The 18,473-nt window shown below is 49.5% G+C and overlaps 1 protein-coding gene across 3 annotated transcripts in view; it reads right to left on the bottom strand.

Annotated features, from left to right (window-relative positions):
- Window positions 1-18,473, bottom strand: part of FRMD5 (FERM domain containing 5) — a 289,075-nt gene that overhangs the window by 25,820 nt on the left and 244,782 nt on the right. For all 3 annotated transcript variants that reach the window (XM_081112476.1, XM_081112474.1, XM_081112475.1), the window contains exons 2-5: window positions 14,798-14,902; window positions 8,844-8,886; window positions 8,537-8,615; window positions 437-534 (exon numbers count right to left, since the gene is read on the bottom strand). In XM_081112476.1, coding sequence (XP_080968602.1) covers window positions 437-534; window positions 8,537-8,615; window positions 8,844-8,886; window positions 14,798-14,902 — 325 coding nt within the window. The remainder of the gene's footprint in view (window positions 1-436; window positions 535-8,536; window positions 8,616-8,843; window positions 8,887-14,797; window positions 14,903-18,473) is intronic.

The raw sequence follows: 18,473 nt of genomic DNA, 5'->3' as shown, positions 1-18,473 counted from the left end.
TCAACTCTACCTTATCAGCATGTTAGGAAATGTGTTTGTTACGTGGAAACATTTTCAACTTTGAGCACTCTGAACAGAACGGGCTCCGAAATAGGCGCCAGAACTCCAAGGTGCTTCACTTCTTTGAGATTCACATGAAAGGAAACGTGGATTCAGATGACTCTCCAGTCTCGGTAACCTTATCACCCAAGGGTGCAGGGAAAACACCGCCAACACCGTGCGAATGACTGGCAGGGCTGGCGCAAAGACCTCGGCCCAGCGTCGGGCTCGGTGGTCAGAGCCTCCTCCGTCTAGGGACTCGTGGCGAAGCCCTCGAATTCTCTGCTTCAAGTTAGATATGGCTGTGTGTACCCAAGAAGTAGTCATCTGTGGGAACGGAAATAATGTAATCTGCACTTAGCATGAAAAGCGAATTTGTCCTGTCAAAAGTCATTACCTTGAAGGATATAGGCCGCTAACAAGGCGGCATCGGACGTTTTGCAGAGGAGGCGGCCGTGGTAGAGATCCCTTTTGATCTGCAGGAAGACCAAATACCTGGAGAGAAAACACGGCTGCATGGTAAGAATTTCTTTGATTGCTGTAAAGACAGCAGCTCTGTCAGGACACTTTTACTACATAAAAAAAAAAAAATCTCAAAACATACCACAGAACAAATACAATTTCCATTTCCCTGAAGACTCTTTCAAGTACTTTGCTCTGAACTGATTTGAGGTTCAATTCAAAACAACCTGCCAGCCTCTTTCTGTAGCTCAAAACAGAAATGGCACTCCCTGGAAAAAACACTGTCGGACCAGCGCTGGGCCGTGGAGGAGCCAGCCCAGATCAACTCATTCCCAAAAGGGATCCTGTGTCGGAGGAGGGGGCCGCCTGGGCCTCTCCGTAGTTTGCCCACAGCTGGGCTAGAGCGTCGGCCTGCGGACTGAAGGGTCCCAGGTTCGATTCCGGTCAAGGGCATGTACGTACCTTGGTTGCGGGCACATCCCCAGTAGGAGGTGTGCAGGAGGCAGCTGATAGATGTTTCTCTCTCATCGATGTTTCTAACCCTCTATCCCTCTCTCTTCCTCTCTGTAAAATACCAATAAAATACATTAAAAAAATAAAACCCCACAGTGGTTCCTTGGCTAGGGGGCTTAAACATACTAGTATGTCCGTAAATTCTTTGCTACTCCTCATCTCCAGAGGTAGAGCTTAACTCCCTCCCTCTGAGTGTGGGCTGGACTTAGTGACTTGCGCCTGACAAACAACAGAGCGGGAGTGGTAGATCTGACATCCGAGACGAGGTCACGGAGCCACGGCACCTTCCTCCCGTTCTCTCTTCCTCCTGGGCCTCTCTTCTTGCCTGAGGATGCTTAACAGCCCTTAGAGAGGTCCCTGTGGCGAGGAGCTGAGGCCTTTGCCAACAGCTCGCCAGGGACACACACTTTCTGCCAACAGCCGTGCGAGTAACCGTCCTGCAAGTGGATCCTCCAGTCAGGCCTTGAGATGCCTGCAGTCCCGAGAGACCCTGTGCCAGAAGCCGCCAGCGAAGCTGCTCCAGAGCCCCTGGCCCACAGAAACCGAGAGATGATACGTGCTTGTTCGCTTAAGTTCTGTGGCACTTGCTAGACAGACAGCCTTAGCTACTACAGCTTCCCTAGGGCAGTAACGGACAAGTAGTAAAATCCCCTTAAATTCCATCAGAAAAGAAACTGGGCACTCCCTGGACAACTGGGAGTTCCCCCTGCTTCTGTTTTCAGGATGAAGAATGAAACAGATTCCAGGCTCACCTGATCCTGTGAAAGTGCTCAAGAAGAAGAGGACCACCGACAGTGCAACACGGGAGGGGAGGGGTCCCCCAGGAAACTGAGAACCGTGGGCTTGGTGAGTCCAATAATTAACAAACAGAAATTAGGAGCAAGCAAACCTCTTCTTTCCTAAGGCCCCGCTATTCCAAGTGTGTCCCTAATAGCAGCAGCGTCTGGGAGCTTGTTGGCAATGGAGACCATAGGCCCATCCTAGACCTACTGAATCATTTTAACAAGATTCCCAGGGGATTTGTGTACAGATTAAACATAAGCATCCCCAATCTAACCACACCAGGTTGGACTTTCCTCCTCAAAACAAAGGGAAGGTGAGTATTACAGTCTGGAAGTTAAGAGCGCCCCTCCTCACCTCAACCACCATCACCAACCCAATCCCACTCTGCCCCAGTGTTTGCAGAGAAAAACTGAAGGAAAAAGAAACCACGCAGAATGAAAAATTAAGATGGATCTACCAAATCAAGCTCGTCTTCACTCTGCTTCCCACAGTGAAATGCCACACGGTGTGTGGGAGAGAGGGAGGGAAGGAAGAGGGGAAGGGGAAAAGGCTTCTGGCCTCTCGCTGTTCCAGCCCCCACCTTCCCCAGGCATTGGCAGGAGGTGGAAGCAAAACTCTGGCCCCTTATTCACCAGTCACTCCTCCCACACCCCTCTGTTTATCTCTGTCCAAAATTCAGGGACAATACATACTGGATTGAAGGAGATATTTCAAAGGGACAGTTGGTTCCGGCGGTTAGGAGAGCATCCCCCAGGGGAGCGTGTCAGAATCTACGTGGGTGTGGGTGCTCCTGGATTTGAAGAAGCCCCTTTAGAGCCCTCTTTGCCCAAGGTGGACATGCTCCTGCTCACACTGAGCATGTTTTCATGAGGCATCTTTATTGATGGGTGCAGGACAGGTGCCTCAGGTGAGCTGAAAAGGAGACAAGGCTTTTGCGGGGGGGGGGGGGTGCTCCTTCAGACTTCTGGAGGCAGCACAGCTACAGGGAGGCCATGGGAACATTGCCAGGTACTGGTACAGCAACTGGAGGGGGCATGGGAAGGAAAGGCAAGCCAACATCCTAAAGAAACAAACCACATTCTTTAGAGGACAAGAAGAGATGAGCTCATGAAAGAACGAACTGGCAGCTTTAAGGTAGAGAGTCCCTCTTCTACAGCACGTCCATCAAGCTCCACATTTTGCTCCTTCAAGGAGGTAACCAATGACTCAGTGTTGTTGGTCATGAAAATATATCCCATGACTCATAGCATCCTTAGACCTAGTCTCAAGAGACCCTGGCATGTTCCCTCCTGCCACACATGGGCCTAAGGAAGACCACCTTGTTGCCCGAGGCATTGCCACCAGGGCCAGTGTGTGGCCAGGCAAGGGATCAGTTAACCAGAAGCACCCAGCCGGGCCAGGCCTGATGAGCAGACTGGCTGGGTCAGCAACCCCAGAACCGGAGTTACAGCCCAGTTCTCTGGTTCTGTAGCTGAGGAAGCAGAAGTCCAGAGATGTAGAGTGACTTGTCTGAAGTGACACAGTGATCAGAATCAGCAAGGCCTCCTCTCCCAGGACCTGGTGCTTCTGTCCCTGTAGTAATTCAGCTAGTTATCAGGTTGGAGAGGGGTGCCCTAAATGAAGCCCGAGAGAACTTGTCTTCAGAAAGACATCCTCATGGGAACCAAACAAGAAATTAGCTTTAGACCAGATTGAAGACAGGCCTGCTCCTTTAGGACACTTTTTTTGGTAAACGTTTCCCATTTCCTTTAGGCCCCCGGAGGCTTTGCTTCATCTCCATTTGTAATAACTGTGTTGCCCCATATTGATGGGGTGTGAATAAGTGAGAGCCTAAAAGATGACTGAGGAAAACCTGAGTTTTTCTGTAACGTGGACATCTCTTCCAGGTACTGACTGTGGCATATGCTTTCTGATATCAGAGGGCGGGGACGAGTCAATCCAGATATTTCCAGAATTAAAGGTCTGAACCTGGGAAAGCACTGGCAGCTCCTGAAGAGTTTCTTCCAGAAGATCCTTTGGCTCCACTTTCCCTTCATTAGATTCTCTGCCCCTGGCTTCCTCTATTTTCCACCGCCCTTTTTCTTGGGTATAATCATGCTCAGTATGTCTTCCTCCCTCACACTAGACTTCAAGCTCCTTGAAGTCAGAGGCGATGTTTTATTTACTTTTAATATTCTTCTAGAAAGCCCATAGATCCTTTGCCTAGCTCCCCTGCTTCCTCCCTCCCACTGGCCATCAGCCTGCTCGTTCTGAGCACTTACATGTGCCAGGCACTACTCAGGTGCCAGGAGTTCAGCAGGAAACATTCCAGTGGGAGAACAGATGACAAAAATAACAAAACAAAATAATAATAATAATAATAATAATAATAATAATAATCCCGGCTGGCATGGCTCAGTGGTTGAGCGTTGGCCTATGAACCAAGAGGTCATAGTTTGATTCCCAGTCAGAGCATATGTCTGGGTTACGGGCTCAGTCCCCAGTGTGGGGCCTACAGGAGGCAAGCCAATCATTCTCTCTCATCATTGATGTTTCTGTCTCTCCCTCTCCCTTCCTCTCTGAAATCAATAAAAATATAGCCCTAACCGGTTTGGCTCAGTGGATAGAGCGTTGGCCTGGGGAGTGACGGGTCCCAGGTTCGATTCCGGTCAAGGGCATGTACCTTGGTTGCGGGCACATCCACAGTAGGGGGTGTGCAGGAGGCAGCTGATCGATGTTTCTCTCTCATCGATGTTTCTAGCTCTCTATCCCTCTCCTTTCCTCTCTGTAAATAATCAATAAAAATATTAAAAAAAATATTTTAAAATAACAATAATGATTTACCGAGTGCATGCTGTTTGCTACCCATTGTACTATTTAACACACACACTCTCATTTAATCCTCACAACAAAGAGGTGACTACTGGTTTGATCCCCGTCTCCCATAGTGTTGCTTGCCTTGTCACACGCTAGTTAAAGGAAAACCTGGATTTGAACCTGGCGTTTTTGAACTTTTTTTGATTCCTTAACCCAGGATCAGCAAACTACAGCTTGCCACCAGAGTTTCCAATGAAACAAAATACGATTTTATTGGAACACAAACATGCTGATTCCTTTATATATCACCCACAGTGCTTTTACTCTACAATGGCAGAGACCAGATGGCCACAACGCCTAAAATACTAATTCTTGTGGCCTTTTACAGAAAAAAGTTTGCCAACCCATCTTAGCCTAAGCTGGGCTCAACGGATACTCACTGGAGGAATGAATAACTTGAGCACTCCATTCATTCATGCATATATTTGCTCCCTCTGTTAGCATTGTTTTGAGCACCTGCTCAAACATGTGTCAGACAGTTTGCTTCCTTGGAAGGCGGGGCCCCTTTTGTACTCAGTTTCCTCTATTACTTGATCTTCCCAAGGCATCCATACACCTGCAGTCCCTGCTAAAAGCTAAATTTGGTGCCTAATCCCCATTTTCTCTGCCTTGTCTCCAGCTCAGACAAGAAAATCTACTTATTACTTTAAAAAATGACAAAAGAGATTAATCAGGATTTGGCCACTAAATTTATCATCTGGGAAGAGTCCAAGAGATAAACTGAAGCGTAGTTCTTCACTCCCTACTTCATCTCCTCCTCTCAGCCCGGCTTTACGGGAATGGCTGAGACGGTGGTGAAATTTAGGAGCAATATTGCTAGGAAAAAACACACTGACAGCTAAATTAGTTTGGCAGGAAAGTGGTGTGGAGGGCTCTAAGCCAGGAATGAATTATGGGTATTGAGTAAGGCTGGGGCAGGTACCTGCTGTTTTAAGAGCAGCAGGGATGTGAACGAGGAGAAAGATGCCGCTAATTCTAAGGCCACCACTGAACGCCTTGGGGAGGGGGAGGCAGTCGGCCTGTGACTAACTCTGCTGACACGCTTGGAAACTGCATTCTAGGAAAGGAGGGCTGGTGCGATGGAGAGAGGGGAGAGCAGCGGAGGATGGTCAGCACAAACGCATGCCGATGGGGAGGAGCTCACACACTCGTCAGCGTCCTTGAAGTCTGCTGACTTACTGGGAGGCCTGGCCACGGTCCCCTACTGCGCTGACCCGGACGTGGGCAACCACCTAAGATACCTCTCTCTCTGGGTCCTCAGGTGAGCCGCTTACGTGTTAGGGCTGTCGCTGGCAGGGAAAGGGGACAGAAGGTGAGGGGATTATCAGAAAAGAAGTGCCTTTCACATAAAAAAGGAGGAAAGTCAGAGCTAGCTGTACTTGTGCCCCATAAGCAGAGCCCTTGGGGTCCAGGGACCATGTAACCAACCTGGCAGTAAACAGGTATCAAGCGTTTGCACAGTGTAAGCCTCTTGGGGGGTATTAAGAAGTGCAAGACCTTGTATAGTGGTTAATCCTTCCAGCAATTCTATGCGGTAGCTCTTGCTAGCCTCATTTTATACACGAGGAATCTGAAGGTCAAGGAGGCTAAATATCTTATGTCCAAGGCCACGTATGGATGGAACTGGAGAGCATTATGCTAACCGAAATAAGCCAGTCAGAGAAAGATAAATATCACATGATCTCACTCATTTATGGAATATAATGAACAACATAAACTGATGAACAAAAACAGATCCAGAGACAGAGAAGCATCGATCAGACCTCCAAACCTCAGAAGGAAGGTAGAGGAGGGTGGGGGTAAGGGGGAGAGATCAACCAAAGGACTTGTATGCATGCACATAAGCATAACCAATGGACACAGACAACAGGGGTGAGGGCATGAGAGGGAGGGTGGGTGGGGCATTGGGGGGTTAAGAACACATATGTAATAAAATAAATAAATTTTTTAAAAAAGTGACAAATAGGACCTGAGCTCTGGGGTCTATGCTGCTTCTTGGGTAGCCGGGTCTGTATGTTAATATTATGTGGTGACATTTGATTTAGAAAAGTGAGCTCCTCCTAAAGGCAAAGTTCATCATATATTTTTGTCCTTTAATCAAATCCAAAAACCATGTGCCTGTGATGCTCTCACTGGGTTATAGCAGACCAGTCCCTCATCCCACTGTCGGCCAGTGAGGTGTAGACCAGGCAAAGCTGACGTGTGCTGTCAGGAGGCCAGGGCTAGGCTCTGAGCAAAGATGTGCTGAATTTGCTCTGACATGTGGACAGGAGTGCAGACTTCTGGATCTGCCCTGGTATCATCACCTCTTTCAACAGAAAGAGAGAGGGAGAGAAAGAGGAGGGGAGGGGAGGGAAGGGGAAAAGTGAGAAGGGGAAGGGAGGGGAGGATGTGCTCAGACCTAAGGCAAACACTCAAGATCATGAGCAAGGCAGGTTAGTGCTTTGCCAAAATTCCTCTCTGTTTAAGCTGTTAAACATAGTAGTTCTACCCTCCCTGTTCTACCTAAAGCTACAGGACTGCTTATTAATATGGATGAGCTTGGTTTTTAGAAGCAAAGTGGGAGCCACATCCACTTCCGTGTGGATGAGCAGAGCGTGTAGCTCCTGTGTCCAGGAAGGAACATAAGGTTCGACTCCACCTACACACCCCCCGCCCGCCGTGTGTCAAAGTGGGTGAGTGTACACGCTCCTGCACCCAGAGCAGCCCGCTGTCCTGATCCTCTGACCTGATCAGAAGACCCCTCTCCCTCCGCGGCCAAGCCCCCTTCCCTCCCACCCCACATCTTTGCTTCCTGTGTACTACTTGTTCCTGTCTCTTGCTCTCTTCTCTCCCCATTTCCTCATTGTCCTTTTCAGATAAACTTCTGCTCCTTTCACTGGATGTAAAGGTAGTGGCATGCTCTTCAGAGTATGAAGAGAACATAATTCCATACTCTTTCTCCCTTCGTCCCTCCTCTTTTGTTTCGGATTATCTCAAGCCGTTCAGGGTCCAGAAGGAAACCGCAAAGCCTTAAAGGACGGACAGTCTGGACGACTGGCAAAGGCCTCCTCCCGTCTCTGCTTCTCTTGGGTGTGGGCGGAGCTGTCTCCTCCTCAGCTCTGAGATTCCCTGGCACGGCCTTTTCGCCTGGGCCCCTCCCGCTACAAGGACACAGCAAGGTGTTGTTCATGTCAACATGACATCTTTCTAGTATAAAAGTTAAGGATCCCTGTTACACAGAGTTCCTAAGTCTCCGAGGCAACACTTTTAGAATGAATTTGGCCCCGAGATACAGAACCCAGGGGAAGCTTCGAAGCTCCTACTCGCTGACCCTCTCACAGGATGGCTGTGGCACAGGGGTTCTTCCTCGTTCTCGAGAAGTGCTGAATGAGATCGAATCCAACCCCGGCAGCCATCCGCTCTCTAAAGAGCTTACGGGGACCGGATCCATCAGCACACGGGCGCTGACCCACTTCGATTTAAAACCCTCGGTTATTTCCCAACAGGTTCTTTAGTGTCATGCCTTGGAGTCTATTTCAACCTCCCCAAAGAGCAGCAACACAGCCCTCTCCAAAACGTCCACGGTGGCCGCATCACCGATAAGAGAAAAATATGCGTTTGATTCATTCGTTACTCCAGAGCCCTCTGAGGAGGTCCAGTTCAGGATGATGTGTTCACACTTTCCGAAGAAGGACGCTCCCTCTGTTCCAATTTACTGAGGGGGTGAGCAAGGAGAGCAGGCGGGGATGGGTGAAACCCAGAAGTTAGGTTCTAGTTAAGAAGAATGCCTTGCCTATGCGAGTTAGGAGCTTCCAGCACAGAGGATCTGAGAGGTGACAGTCCCTCTCTCCTGCCCTCTCCAGCAGGTCTTAGTGGTGGAGGGAGGTATGTTTCATCTCACCTGGTTATTTCTTCCTTCAGGGCAGCAGGGTCTGCAGGGTAGAACTTCACCCGGAAACACATGGTGAACGGAGGCTGGGCTGCAGAGAAAAACAGGTGCCCGTCAGGGAAGACCCTCTGGTCCAGAGAAGACGGAGCTGCCCTCCCCACCAGGATGCACGGGCCTCTGAACCCTCAGAAGAAAATCCTCAGGTGTTTAGGGCCACTTATACACAGAACAGTGGAAAATTCCAAGGCTCACTACAAGTGGGAGGTTTCACCCCGCTCCCCAGGGGTAGGGCTCGAGTCTTTTCTCAGGGAATACTTACATCTCAACTGCTTCACCACAGATTTCGTAAACTCCAACCAATGCTGAGAGCGAGAACACAGAACAAGAAAACCCTAATGAGAAGCAGTGTCAAATATAACTTGTTTAACCCAATTTAAATCACCAGACAGATTGTAGCCCAGGGTGAAAGCAGCCCAAAAGCTCGTGATATGTAGGCTTGGAGAGTAAAGAGTGGTATGATTTTCTGAAAAGTTCCACTGGGAACCAGCTGTGAAGAGGACGGAGTTCCAGCTTCAGATGCCATTTCTGGGCTTGTCTGGCAAGGCCACCTCCTAGACCAGGGTGCCAAGGTTCTGATCCACGTTTCTGGCACATCAGTAGGCACAAGTGAATGTACGTGTGTGTGATGGGGACCGAGCCCCATCTGGCTTGAGTAGGGAAATACTGGCTTTAATGGGTTGTATGTATTTGTGCTATATGCCAATGTTTTTTTTTGACAGGGGGCTCTAGAAAGTACTGACAGAATTTCATAAATGGTGAGAAGGTAGGGATGGCTGGTGTATCTTCCACCTTTGTCTGAGTAAACACAGATTGCCCAGCCCTGTGTGAGAGATGCGTGCTCAGGATTCCTTGGCAAAGTCTGTCTCATAAGATAACTAACCACAACTGAAGTATAGGATCGTATCCTGCATCCCCTGGAATTTCATGGAGGCGGGACATAGTAGCAATGCCTTTTTCCCCATGGTACTTATGTTTGAGGAAGGAAGCAATGAGACCATTCTACTAGTATGTTTCCCAGTCCTACAGGGATGCTTTACAAATGCATTCTTGATGTTTGTTGCTGTTATGCTAATCAGGAACCTTGACAATCTGCAGAGAGCTAGAACTACTGTTATTTGGGCTTGGTTATCCGGAAGCAGCTTAAAATCATTAGTCATGAGCCCTGTGAGGGCAAAAAATTGTCTTGTTTACACTGGATTGCCCGTGCCCAGCACAGTGTTCAGGATGCAGCTGTCAAAGGTTGGAAGGAACCAGGTCCATACTGCCCTCCTTTCTGGCTACTTCCATTTAACGTTACATCTTGGCAGAGTCCTCCCTTTGCGGCAAAGAGGCCAGGGCCACGCAGACGGCATCCTGGCCTCCCTCGATTCCCAGCGCTCACCTTCTGGGCTGGGCACGGGTTATGCAGTTAATGGACCCACTAAGAGCCAGTTCTCTCGTCAGCTCCACATGGATAATCTGGGTTGACATTCTGCTCTCTTGCTTCCTCTGATCTGAGTTCCCACGAGGCTGGCAACTCATTACAGCCACTCAATGTGGTTAAGAGGTCCTCTCACATTACACGGCCCGTGGCGGCTTGGCTTCACCGCAAGGCGAAGGCAAGAGATGAAATTGCATGGAAACTACGGGGCTCCCAGGCTGTGCCGGTGCAGGTGCAGGAGGCCTATCTGGAACTCTCTGCAGGGAGAAGAGCTCGCAAGTGTCTGGGACTCAGTCAACAGAATGCCTCTAGACAGTCCCCTGATAGATGAAAGTCAATCAACAAAGAAACTTGGAAACGAAGAGGAATGACTTGTAGGATCCATTATGAGCAGAAGGCAGGTGGAGCTGAAGGACAAAAAGGCTATTCCCCTTGGCAAGAAGCTGGCAAGAGGACTTTAGGGGTGAGAGCTGAAGGAAGGAGGGAGGCTGGAGGAGATCAGAAGTGGAGTGGGGAGTGTAAAGGTGTCACAGCTTGCCCAAGAGATTTTAAGGTTCTGGTAGAAAAATCTTGAAAGGATCCCAAGAATATGGTGATGCCCAGAGTTACCTTTTGCATCTGTCTGGCTAAGTCTGGGTCCCAGAATCACTAGCAAACTGTTAACATGGGTTTGGGGAAGGGGCGTCAGGAGACGAGGAGAAGACTCGGAGAGGGGCGTGTGCTCCTGTCTTTGGGTGAATGGGCCAATGTCAGACTCCAGAGGCTTGAAAGGGTCCCTCCACCTTGAAAGGAGAGGCTGAGAGGAGGCCGAGGCCGAGGCCCTGGGCCTGAGCCAGGAACAGGAAGAGGGTGACTGAGGGCAGCTCCTCCCCACGGAGACCCCGGCAGAGCAGCAGGGAGGAGATGGATGGAGCGCTGGGTGCAGCCCGCCTGGTGCCCCAGGGGAGGAGGTGTGTTTTACAGCTTCACTCTAGGGAGCTGGGATCTTACCAGCTCTATCCACGAGTCAGTAGATCTAGGACAGTGGTTGGCAAACTTATTAGTCAACAGAGCAAATATCAACAGTACTTCTTCAAAATAGACTCGCCCAGGCCGAAAACCGACTTCTGTGCATGGGCCACGGAGTTTCAATCGCACTGTATATGCACCCGCACGTGGTATTTTGTGGAAGAACCACACTCAAGAAGCCAAAAAGCCGCATGTGGCTCGCGAGCCGCAGTTTGCCGACCACGGATCTAGGACGACAATTCTTTTTAAAAAAAAATATTTTATTGATTTTTTGCAGAGAGGAAGGGAGAGGGATAGAGAGGCAGAAACATCTATGGGAGAGAAACATTGATCAGCTGCCTCCTGCACACCTCCCACTGGGGTTGTGCCTGCAACCAAGGTACATGACCTTGACCGAAATCGAACCTGGGACCTTTCAGTCCACAGGCCGACGCTCTAGCCACTGAGCCAAACTGGTTAGGGCATAGGACAACACTTCTTTACAGTGCCATTTCCACAAGCTCTCAGGAGCCCTCCCAGCCTCCCTGCTCTCCTTACCCCTCACTAAAGGCAAAGGATCACCACAATTTGGAGGCTCTCAGGTATGAACTCAACATGGAGCTTTAGGAACCACACAGGCGCTGGGTCGCACAGGTCTGAGGTGGAGACAGGTTTTGCCACCTGCCGCAGGCAAGTTACTTAACCTGCCTGAGACTTTATTTACTAATCCGGAGATGGATAATATAATTGTGGACACTCATCTCATTTGTGGCAAGAATTAAACAGCATATGTGAAGCCCATAGCTCAGTGCCCGATACAACGCAGTGCTCAATACCCATCAGCTGAAGTATGTAGCTCTGTGCTCAGTGCAGAGCCCAGCCCACTGCAGCCACTCCATAAGCGTTTATTTCTCTTTCCCCCACTTCCTTACCTTTATCTGTCTCCTGCCCTTAATCCTCATCACTTCACATACACTCTTATTCTCCTCAGGCACATCCTGACCTAACTTAAAAATAATGAACAGGACACTGTGCCCTTTTTTCCTCCTATGCTACCCTCTTTGGGACATGAAGAGACAGACCTTAGGTAACTGGCCTTCCTCCTCAAGGAGAGACAGCTCAAACCAACAGAATCCAAAAATCAACAGCAAACGACCCCGGTGTGAAAACAGTCCATTATCACACAGCGAATGGGCAGCGACAGTGTGTGAGGACCCACAGCTGCTCGGTGTCTGGCACCTCCTGGAACCTCATACTGTGGTCCAGGCAGTAGTTATGTCAAGGCAGTGGAGACCTTACAGGTGAGGGACTGACCTCACACGACCTTCCAAACACGGATGATGCTCAACATTCTGCTGAGCCAGGAGGAGCAAAACCTGTCAGCAAATGGGGCGGGGCAGTCCTTCTGAGTCCCTCCTAAAGCTCAGGTGTTTAGCCCTAACACCCTAAATGGACCTGGAGACACAAGGCTCAGAGCAGCAATTTGCAACCGGTGTGTGGCATGGAGTTCTGCAACATGTGATACCCAACTACTTAGTCAGGGGCACTGGCCTCTCTTCCCTTAGATTGCCAAATAAAAAAATGACAGTGTGAATGAATCAAAATTATACCTGGTTGGTTGGTCAGATGGGCAAAAAAATGTATATATATATATATATATATATATATATATGTGTGTGTGTGTGTGTGTGTGTGTGTGTGTGTGTGTGTGCGCGCACTGCAGAATTTTAGTAATTAGTTTCTGTGTGCCATGAGATGAAAAAAGTTGAAAACAGCTGGCTCAGAGCACCAGAGAACAAAAGGGCACCTGACTCTGGCCTGGTGTGAAGTGCCCATTCATTCGTTGGTTATCTGTGGCCTGGCCACTGCTGGGAGGCTGCGCCCTCCGAGGCTCTCTCCAGGGTCCCTTCGTGGCGACAGAGACGAAGCCCATGTTGGAGCTGTGAAGAAAATTTGTGGGCCCATGAAAGGGGGGGTCCCTCTGGGATTCATGGTGATTGTGTTTTTGGAGGCTGGTAGACAAGACTGGCTGGTGGGCAGGGGTATAGGGAAGGGAATCATTGAGGCCTGAATGCTTCTGCATACTGTCCACTTCATGCCAGACAGTACATCCCCACAGAGGGCAAAGGGCTGATGGACAGCGTTGTAGAAACTGCAGGTGTCTGCTAGTGGGCCACCTGGGCGAGTGGAGGGGAAATATGGCACTGCTAGCCATAAACTCACCCTCTCATCACGCCCTCAGCAAATATTCCCTGCATACCACCACCTTCTAGGCCCCAGGACAGTGCCATGGGATGTAGTAATGAATATGATAATGTTTACGCCCTCACAGAACTTACAGTTTTGCAAGGGACACAGGCAATCACAGGGCATATGGGGCACATAGGAGGGACCCTCATTCAGAGTGGGGCTTAGGGAAAACTTCTGGAAGAAACACAAGTCTAGGCCCGTGGTCGGCAAACCGCGGCTCGTGAGCCACATGAGGCTCTTTGGCCCCTTGAGTGTGGGTCTTCCACAAAATACTGCCACACTCAAGGGACCAAAGAGCTGCATGTGGCTCGCGAGCTACGGTTTGCTGAGCCACAAGTTTGCCGACCACTGGTCTAGGCTAAGACCTTATGTGTGAGAAGGCCATGAGCCAGAAGAAAAGTGTAGACCGTGGAGAAGTGAGAAGAACTATTCAGGCAAGGGGACTGTATAGGTCAGTGATGGTGACCTGTGTGTGGCACGGAGTGTCAGCATTTGAGCTCGGCGTGTCAGCATTTTGAAAAACCCTAACTTAACTCTGGTGCTGTGTCACATATAGAAATTTTTTGATATTTGCAACCATAGTAAAACAAAGACTTATATTTTTGATATTTATTTTATATATTTAAATGCCATTTAACAAAGAAAAATCAACCAAAAAAATGAGTTCGCGTGTCACCTCTGACACGCGTGTCATAGGTTCGCCATCACTGAGCTAGGTGAAGGCTCTGGGAAAAGACAAGGATGCCGTGGGGAGCCACAGAGCTATCTGGCAGGGCCATAGCAGGGAGGAGGAAGGTCAGGGAGGTGAAGCTGGAGAGGTGAGCAGCTGCTGGGATAGCGGACTGGTTGTTCTACCTGTCAGGAGTATCACAGTCCTTGGCAGTGCCCTGTGTCTGCCGAGCCGACCACACAGTGTAGAGCAGAACAGGAACTGCAAGACTTGCAAGGCCCTGCAAGGCCAGTGCCAATTTGGCTCTTTGTCCTGCTCAGATTGGGGTGGTGTGGCACCTCAGGTGAGGCCCAGGTACTAGAAAGGGGGCAGGAGGGCTTTAGTCTGTGACCTGGGCCCTGAGACCACAACTCTAGCTCTACCTCCAACTGGGCAACTTTGGGCAAATCACTTCAGCTCTCCAGGCTGCCATTTCAGCCTCTGTTAAATGGTGAGCAATGAGATGAGCTCTGCTATGGTGTCTCCAGGTCTCAGAATATGATTAAAAAAACATTTTTATTGATTTCAGAGAGGAAGGGAGAGAGAGATAGAAACATCAATGACCAGAGAGAATCATCGATCGACTGCCTCTTGCCCGTCCCCCACCAAGGATCGAGCCCGCATGTGCCCTGACTGGTGAAACCAACTGTGACCTCCTGGTTCATAGGTCGACACTCAAGCACTGAGCACACCAGCTGGGCTCTCATAATATGATCTGAAGAGATGACACTTACCTGTAGTGTCTGGTTGGTCCCTGACTCCTAAACTCTGAAGATGAGTGGCAGCTCAAAGCGTCAGGCTTATTGACCAACCCTCTCCTCCATCTGTGCTTTGAATTGTGACTTACCCGCTGCTTATCTGGGTCCACAAAGCGGATTCCAAAATAGTCTTTTTCAAGTAGGTTCAGGTGGTGGCAAAGAAGGTCAAATAGGTACTGGCCTTTGGCATCTCTCTGCAAGGGAAGAAAGCTCCATTGAGAAACTAGAGGGCTTCTTCAGGGGACTTTGTGCTGACGGTCATTAAAAATCATTTTTAACAGCTGTGTGAGGATATGGGCAGGCGCCTGCCCATAAGAAGTCCGGGAGTTAGGGGAGCCTGGTTCTGATCTCTAATGCACGAAGCTTCTAGGGCATGTCAGTGTGGAATGCACCAAGAGCAGCTGGCTCTGCCTCTAAAGTGTATTCTCCCCATCCCATTACCAACCTCAGGTGAAGCTCACCACCATCTCTCAGCTAGGTCACAGCCAGTCTTCCAACCAGTTCTCTGCGTCTGCTCTCACACCCTCTCCACACAGTGAGCAGGCTGACGACATTTTAGTCTTTTAAAAATATGGTTTTTTTAATTGAATTTATTTACTTATCCTCACCCGAGGATATTTTCCATTGATTTTTAGAGAGAGTGGAAGGGAGGGGGAAAGACACACAGAGAGAAACATCGACGTGAGAGAGACACCCATCAGTTGGTTGCTTCCTGCATACACCCCAACCAGGGCCAGGATATAGCCTGCAACCGAGTTGCATACCCTTGACCGGAATCACACCTGGGACCCTTCCATCCACAGGCCCATGCTCTATCCACTGAGTCAAACCGGCTAGGTCTGTATTTAATTTTAGAGAGAGGGGAAGGGAGAGAGAAACATCAATCTCTGCCTGCTGCACAGCCCCTACTGGGGATCAAGCCCACAACTTGGACATGTGCTCTGACTGGGAATCAAACCAGCCACTTCTCTGTGCGTGGGATGCTCAACCAACTGAGCCACACTGGCCAGGGCCACAATTTATTCTTTTTTTGCTGAATACGTAAGACAGATACCTAGTAAGATATTCAAACACACAAAAGTATATACTACGAAGAGTATGTCTCCTAGTCACCTTGTGCCTCAGTTCCCCTCCTCAGAAGAAACCCCTCACCAGGTTCTTACGTATCCTTAATGTGGTGTAACATTACAGCCACCCCTATATCCATATCCATCTCCTCTTTTAAAAACACATTGGCAGCACATTGTACTCCATTCTGTTTCTTGGGATTTCCCCCCATTTGGGGTACCTTGCAAATCCTTCTAAAGCAGTATGAATGGATAAGCCTCACAGATTGTTTTTTCCTAATAGAAAAATGGAAGCCTCACAGTTTTTAACTGCTGCAAACCACTGGAATGAACCTAAATTTATCTACCCAGCTCCATGCTGATGGAGTTTGTTTCTAATCTTCTGTTACAAACACCGTGGCAATGAGCACACGGTGACCTTCAGTTACATCACCACTCCCGCTCCACACCGTCACTGGCTCCCCATTGCTCTCAGAACACAGTCCACACTCTGACCTCGGCCTCCAAGGCCTACACGACGGCCTGGCTCCTGCCTCTTCTCTGAACTCACCCCAAATCACTCTCCTCACTGCTCTCTGGCTCGGCCTCTCTGTTCCTAAACCCTCCAAGGCGTTTCTGCCCCTGCATCTTCGAACTCCCTCTGCCTGGCACGCCCTTCCTCCAGCTCTTCTCACGCCACTCCTGTCCTTGAGGTCTCCGCTCAAATGTGCTCTCTGCAGAGGGGCCTCCCCTATCGCACAGCCCCTCCCAGCTACTTTCCATCTCATGTATCCTCTTCATGTCCGTCATGGCTCTTACAGTAATCAGTAATTGCCCTGTTGATTTGTTTTCTTATTTGTTGTCTGTTCCCTTTCTAGGCTATAATATTCCTTTTTAAAAAAATATTTTTTTTATTGACTTCAAAGAGGAAGGGAGAGGGAGAGAGAGATAGAAACATCAGTGATAAGAGAGAATCATTGATTGGTTGCCTCTTGCGCACCCCCCACCACGGATCGAGGCACATGCCCTTGACCGGAATTGAACCTGGGACCCTTCAGTCCACAGGCCGACGCTCTATCCATGGAGCCAAACCAGCTAGGGCAGGAGCCCTCCCCCTGAACTTTCACAGGGCCTGGCAAGTGGCAGGTAGATCCTCAGTAATTGTTTGTTGAATAAACCAATGACTGAATGAATAGAAGGTAGGGGGTCAGCTGAAAGGTTTCACAAAATGTGAGGAAATTAGGCCATTTCTAAACCCAGAACCTTCTCCTTCAGGGACCTGCCTGGGAGGTGGATGACTTGCAGGAAACGGTCAGGACATCTGGAGCTCTGCAAGCATCGCTCTGTGGGCTTGTCCCCAGGGGTCTTCACAGCCAAGAGAATCATCTCTGGTGGCTGTGTCTAATTGCGCATGCAAATCGAGGTTGTCTTATAAGACCCAAAGCATCCCACCTGTGCCAAGGGCATGGGCTATTGCAGAAGGGCCTGGCTCTGGTCCATGAAGGTTCACACCTCATCGCTTCCTCTTCTGCGGGCTCACCCTATACTATCCCAGGAGAACTAGGGCAGAGTATCACATCTCTCAACAAATATCCTAAGAAGCTTATCCTTAGAGGACTGGGAGGATGAGTGAGAGGAAGCCATGTAGGCCCCGCTCTCTTCTGCTGGCCTCACACTCCCTCTCACAACATAATCCTGGGCCCCATTCTCCTCCTCCCCACCCCCGCCTTTGGTCTCCCACCAGCAAGAGCTACTTTCAGGACAGAGACTTGCTAGGAGTCACACCGGGACTTCCGGGAGGCGGCCGCCAACCAGGTCTTTCAAAGGCTTCCAACAACTGTCGTTTTGGGCAGGGGCTGCCAACCATTTCCTTTCTGATGCCCCAGCATGTGGGAAGAGCCTAAACTCATTTTTAAGGTTCTTCTGGGAGTAGGGGAACTCATTTAACTCTATCCCAAGCGGCATGTCCTGTGCTATTATCCTTCTCAGAGCAGCTGGAAAGGAATATTAAGAGACAGTCCCATATGGTGAATATTTTTCTATACAAATTTTACTTTGCACCAAGCTGGCTACTACACTGTGCCCAGCTGGGGCGAGTGTTAACGGCTGAAGACGTTTGCTTCCATACATATAACCACCGTATTAGCAGGAGCGCGGGGTGGGCACGGGGACAATGTGCTTCCGTGGTAGAAACCACATGGGCTTTCCATAAGAATCATGTCTTCCGTAAAAACAGCTCCCTCTCATGGGCTGGCAGCTCAAGCACACTCATAGCTCTCCCACTCAGAGGAAGAAAAGGAAGCCGGGCTTTTCTCTTCAGGAAGTTATGAAAAAAGACATATCCCATTACACATCCCTTTATCAATTTTTTAAAAAGGGATCTTTTTTCTTGCGATTTCTTAGCACCTGGTGAAACCCCACCATGAAGTCCCAGTTCCCCTGGGTTCCCATTTACTGGTGGAAGGTACATGGTTCTGAAGGCTCGGCTCCCGTGTAGACTAATGAAGAGAAGCATCTTCCCGTGTTGTTTCTCCAAGGAAGATGGGTGGGTGGGAGGGAGGCGAGGGGAGTGGCAGGAGAGGTGGGAACAGAGCTCTGGTGATGGCAGAATTCCTGAAGTTTCCATTCCCAGCAGAAACAGAAAGGCAGAATCACCTCAGAGCCCTGCTGTGGCACCTTCACAGAGGGTGATGACCTGCCCTTCTTCTGGAGTGCTCAC

Source organism: Myotis nattereri (genome assembly GCF_964212035.1).
Source record: "Myotis nattereri genome assembly, chromosome: 1".
Classification (NCBI taxonomy): domain Eukaryota; kingdom Metazoa; phylum Chordata; class Mammalia; order Chiroptera; family Vespertilionidae; genus Myotis; species Myotis nattereri.
Note: the sequence above shows the minus strand (reverse complement) of the source record. Positions and strands in the feature narration are given on the sequence as shown.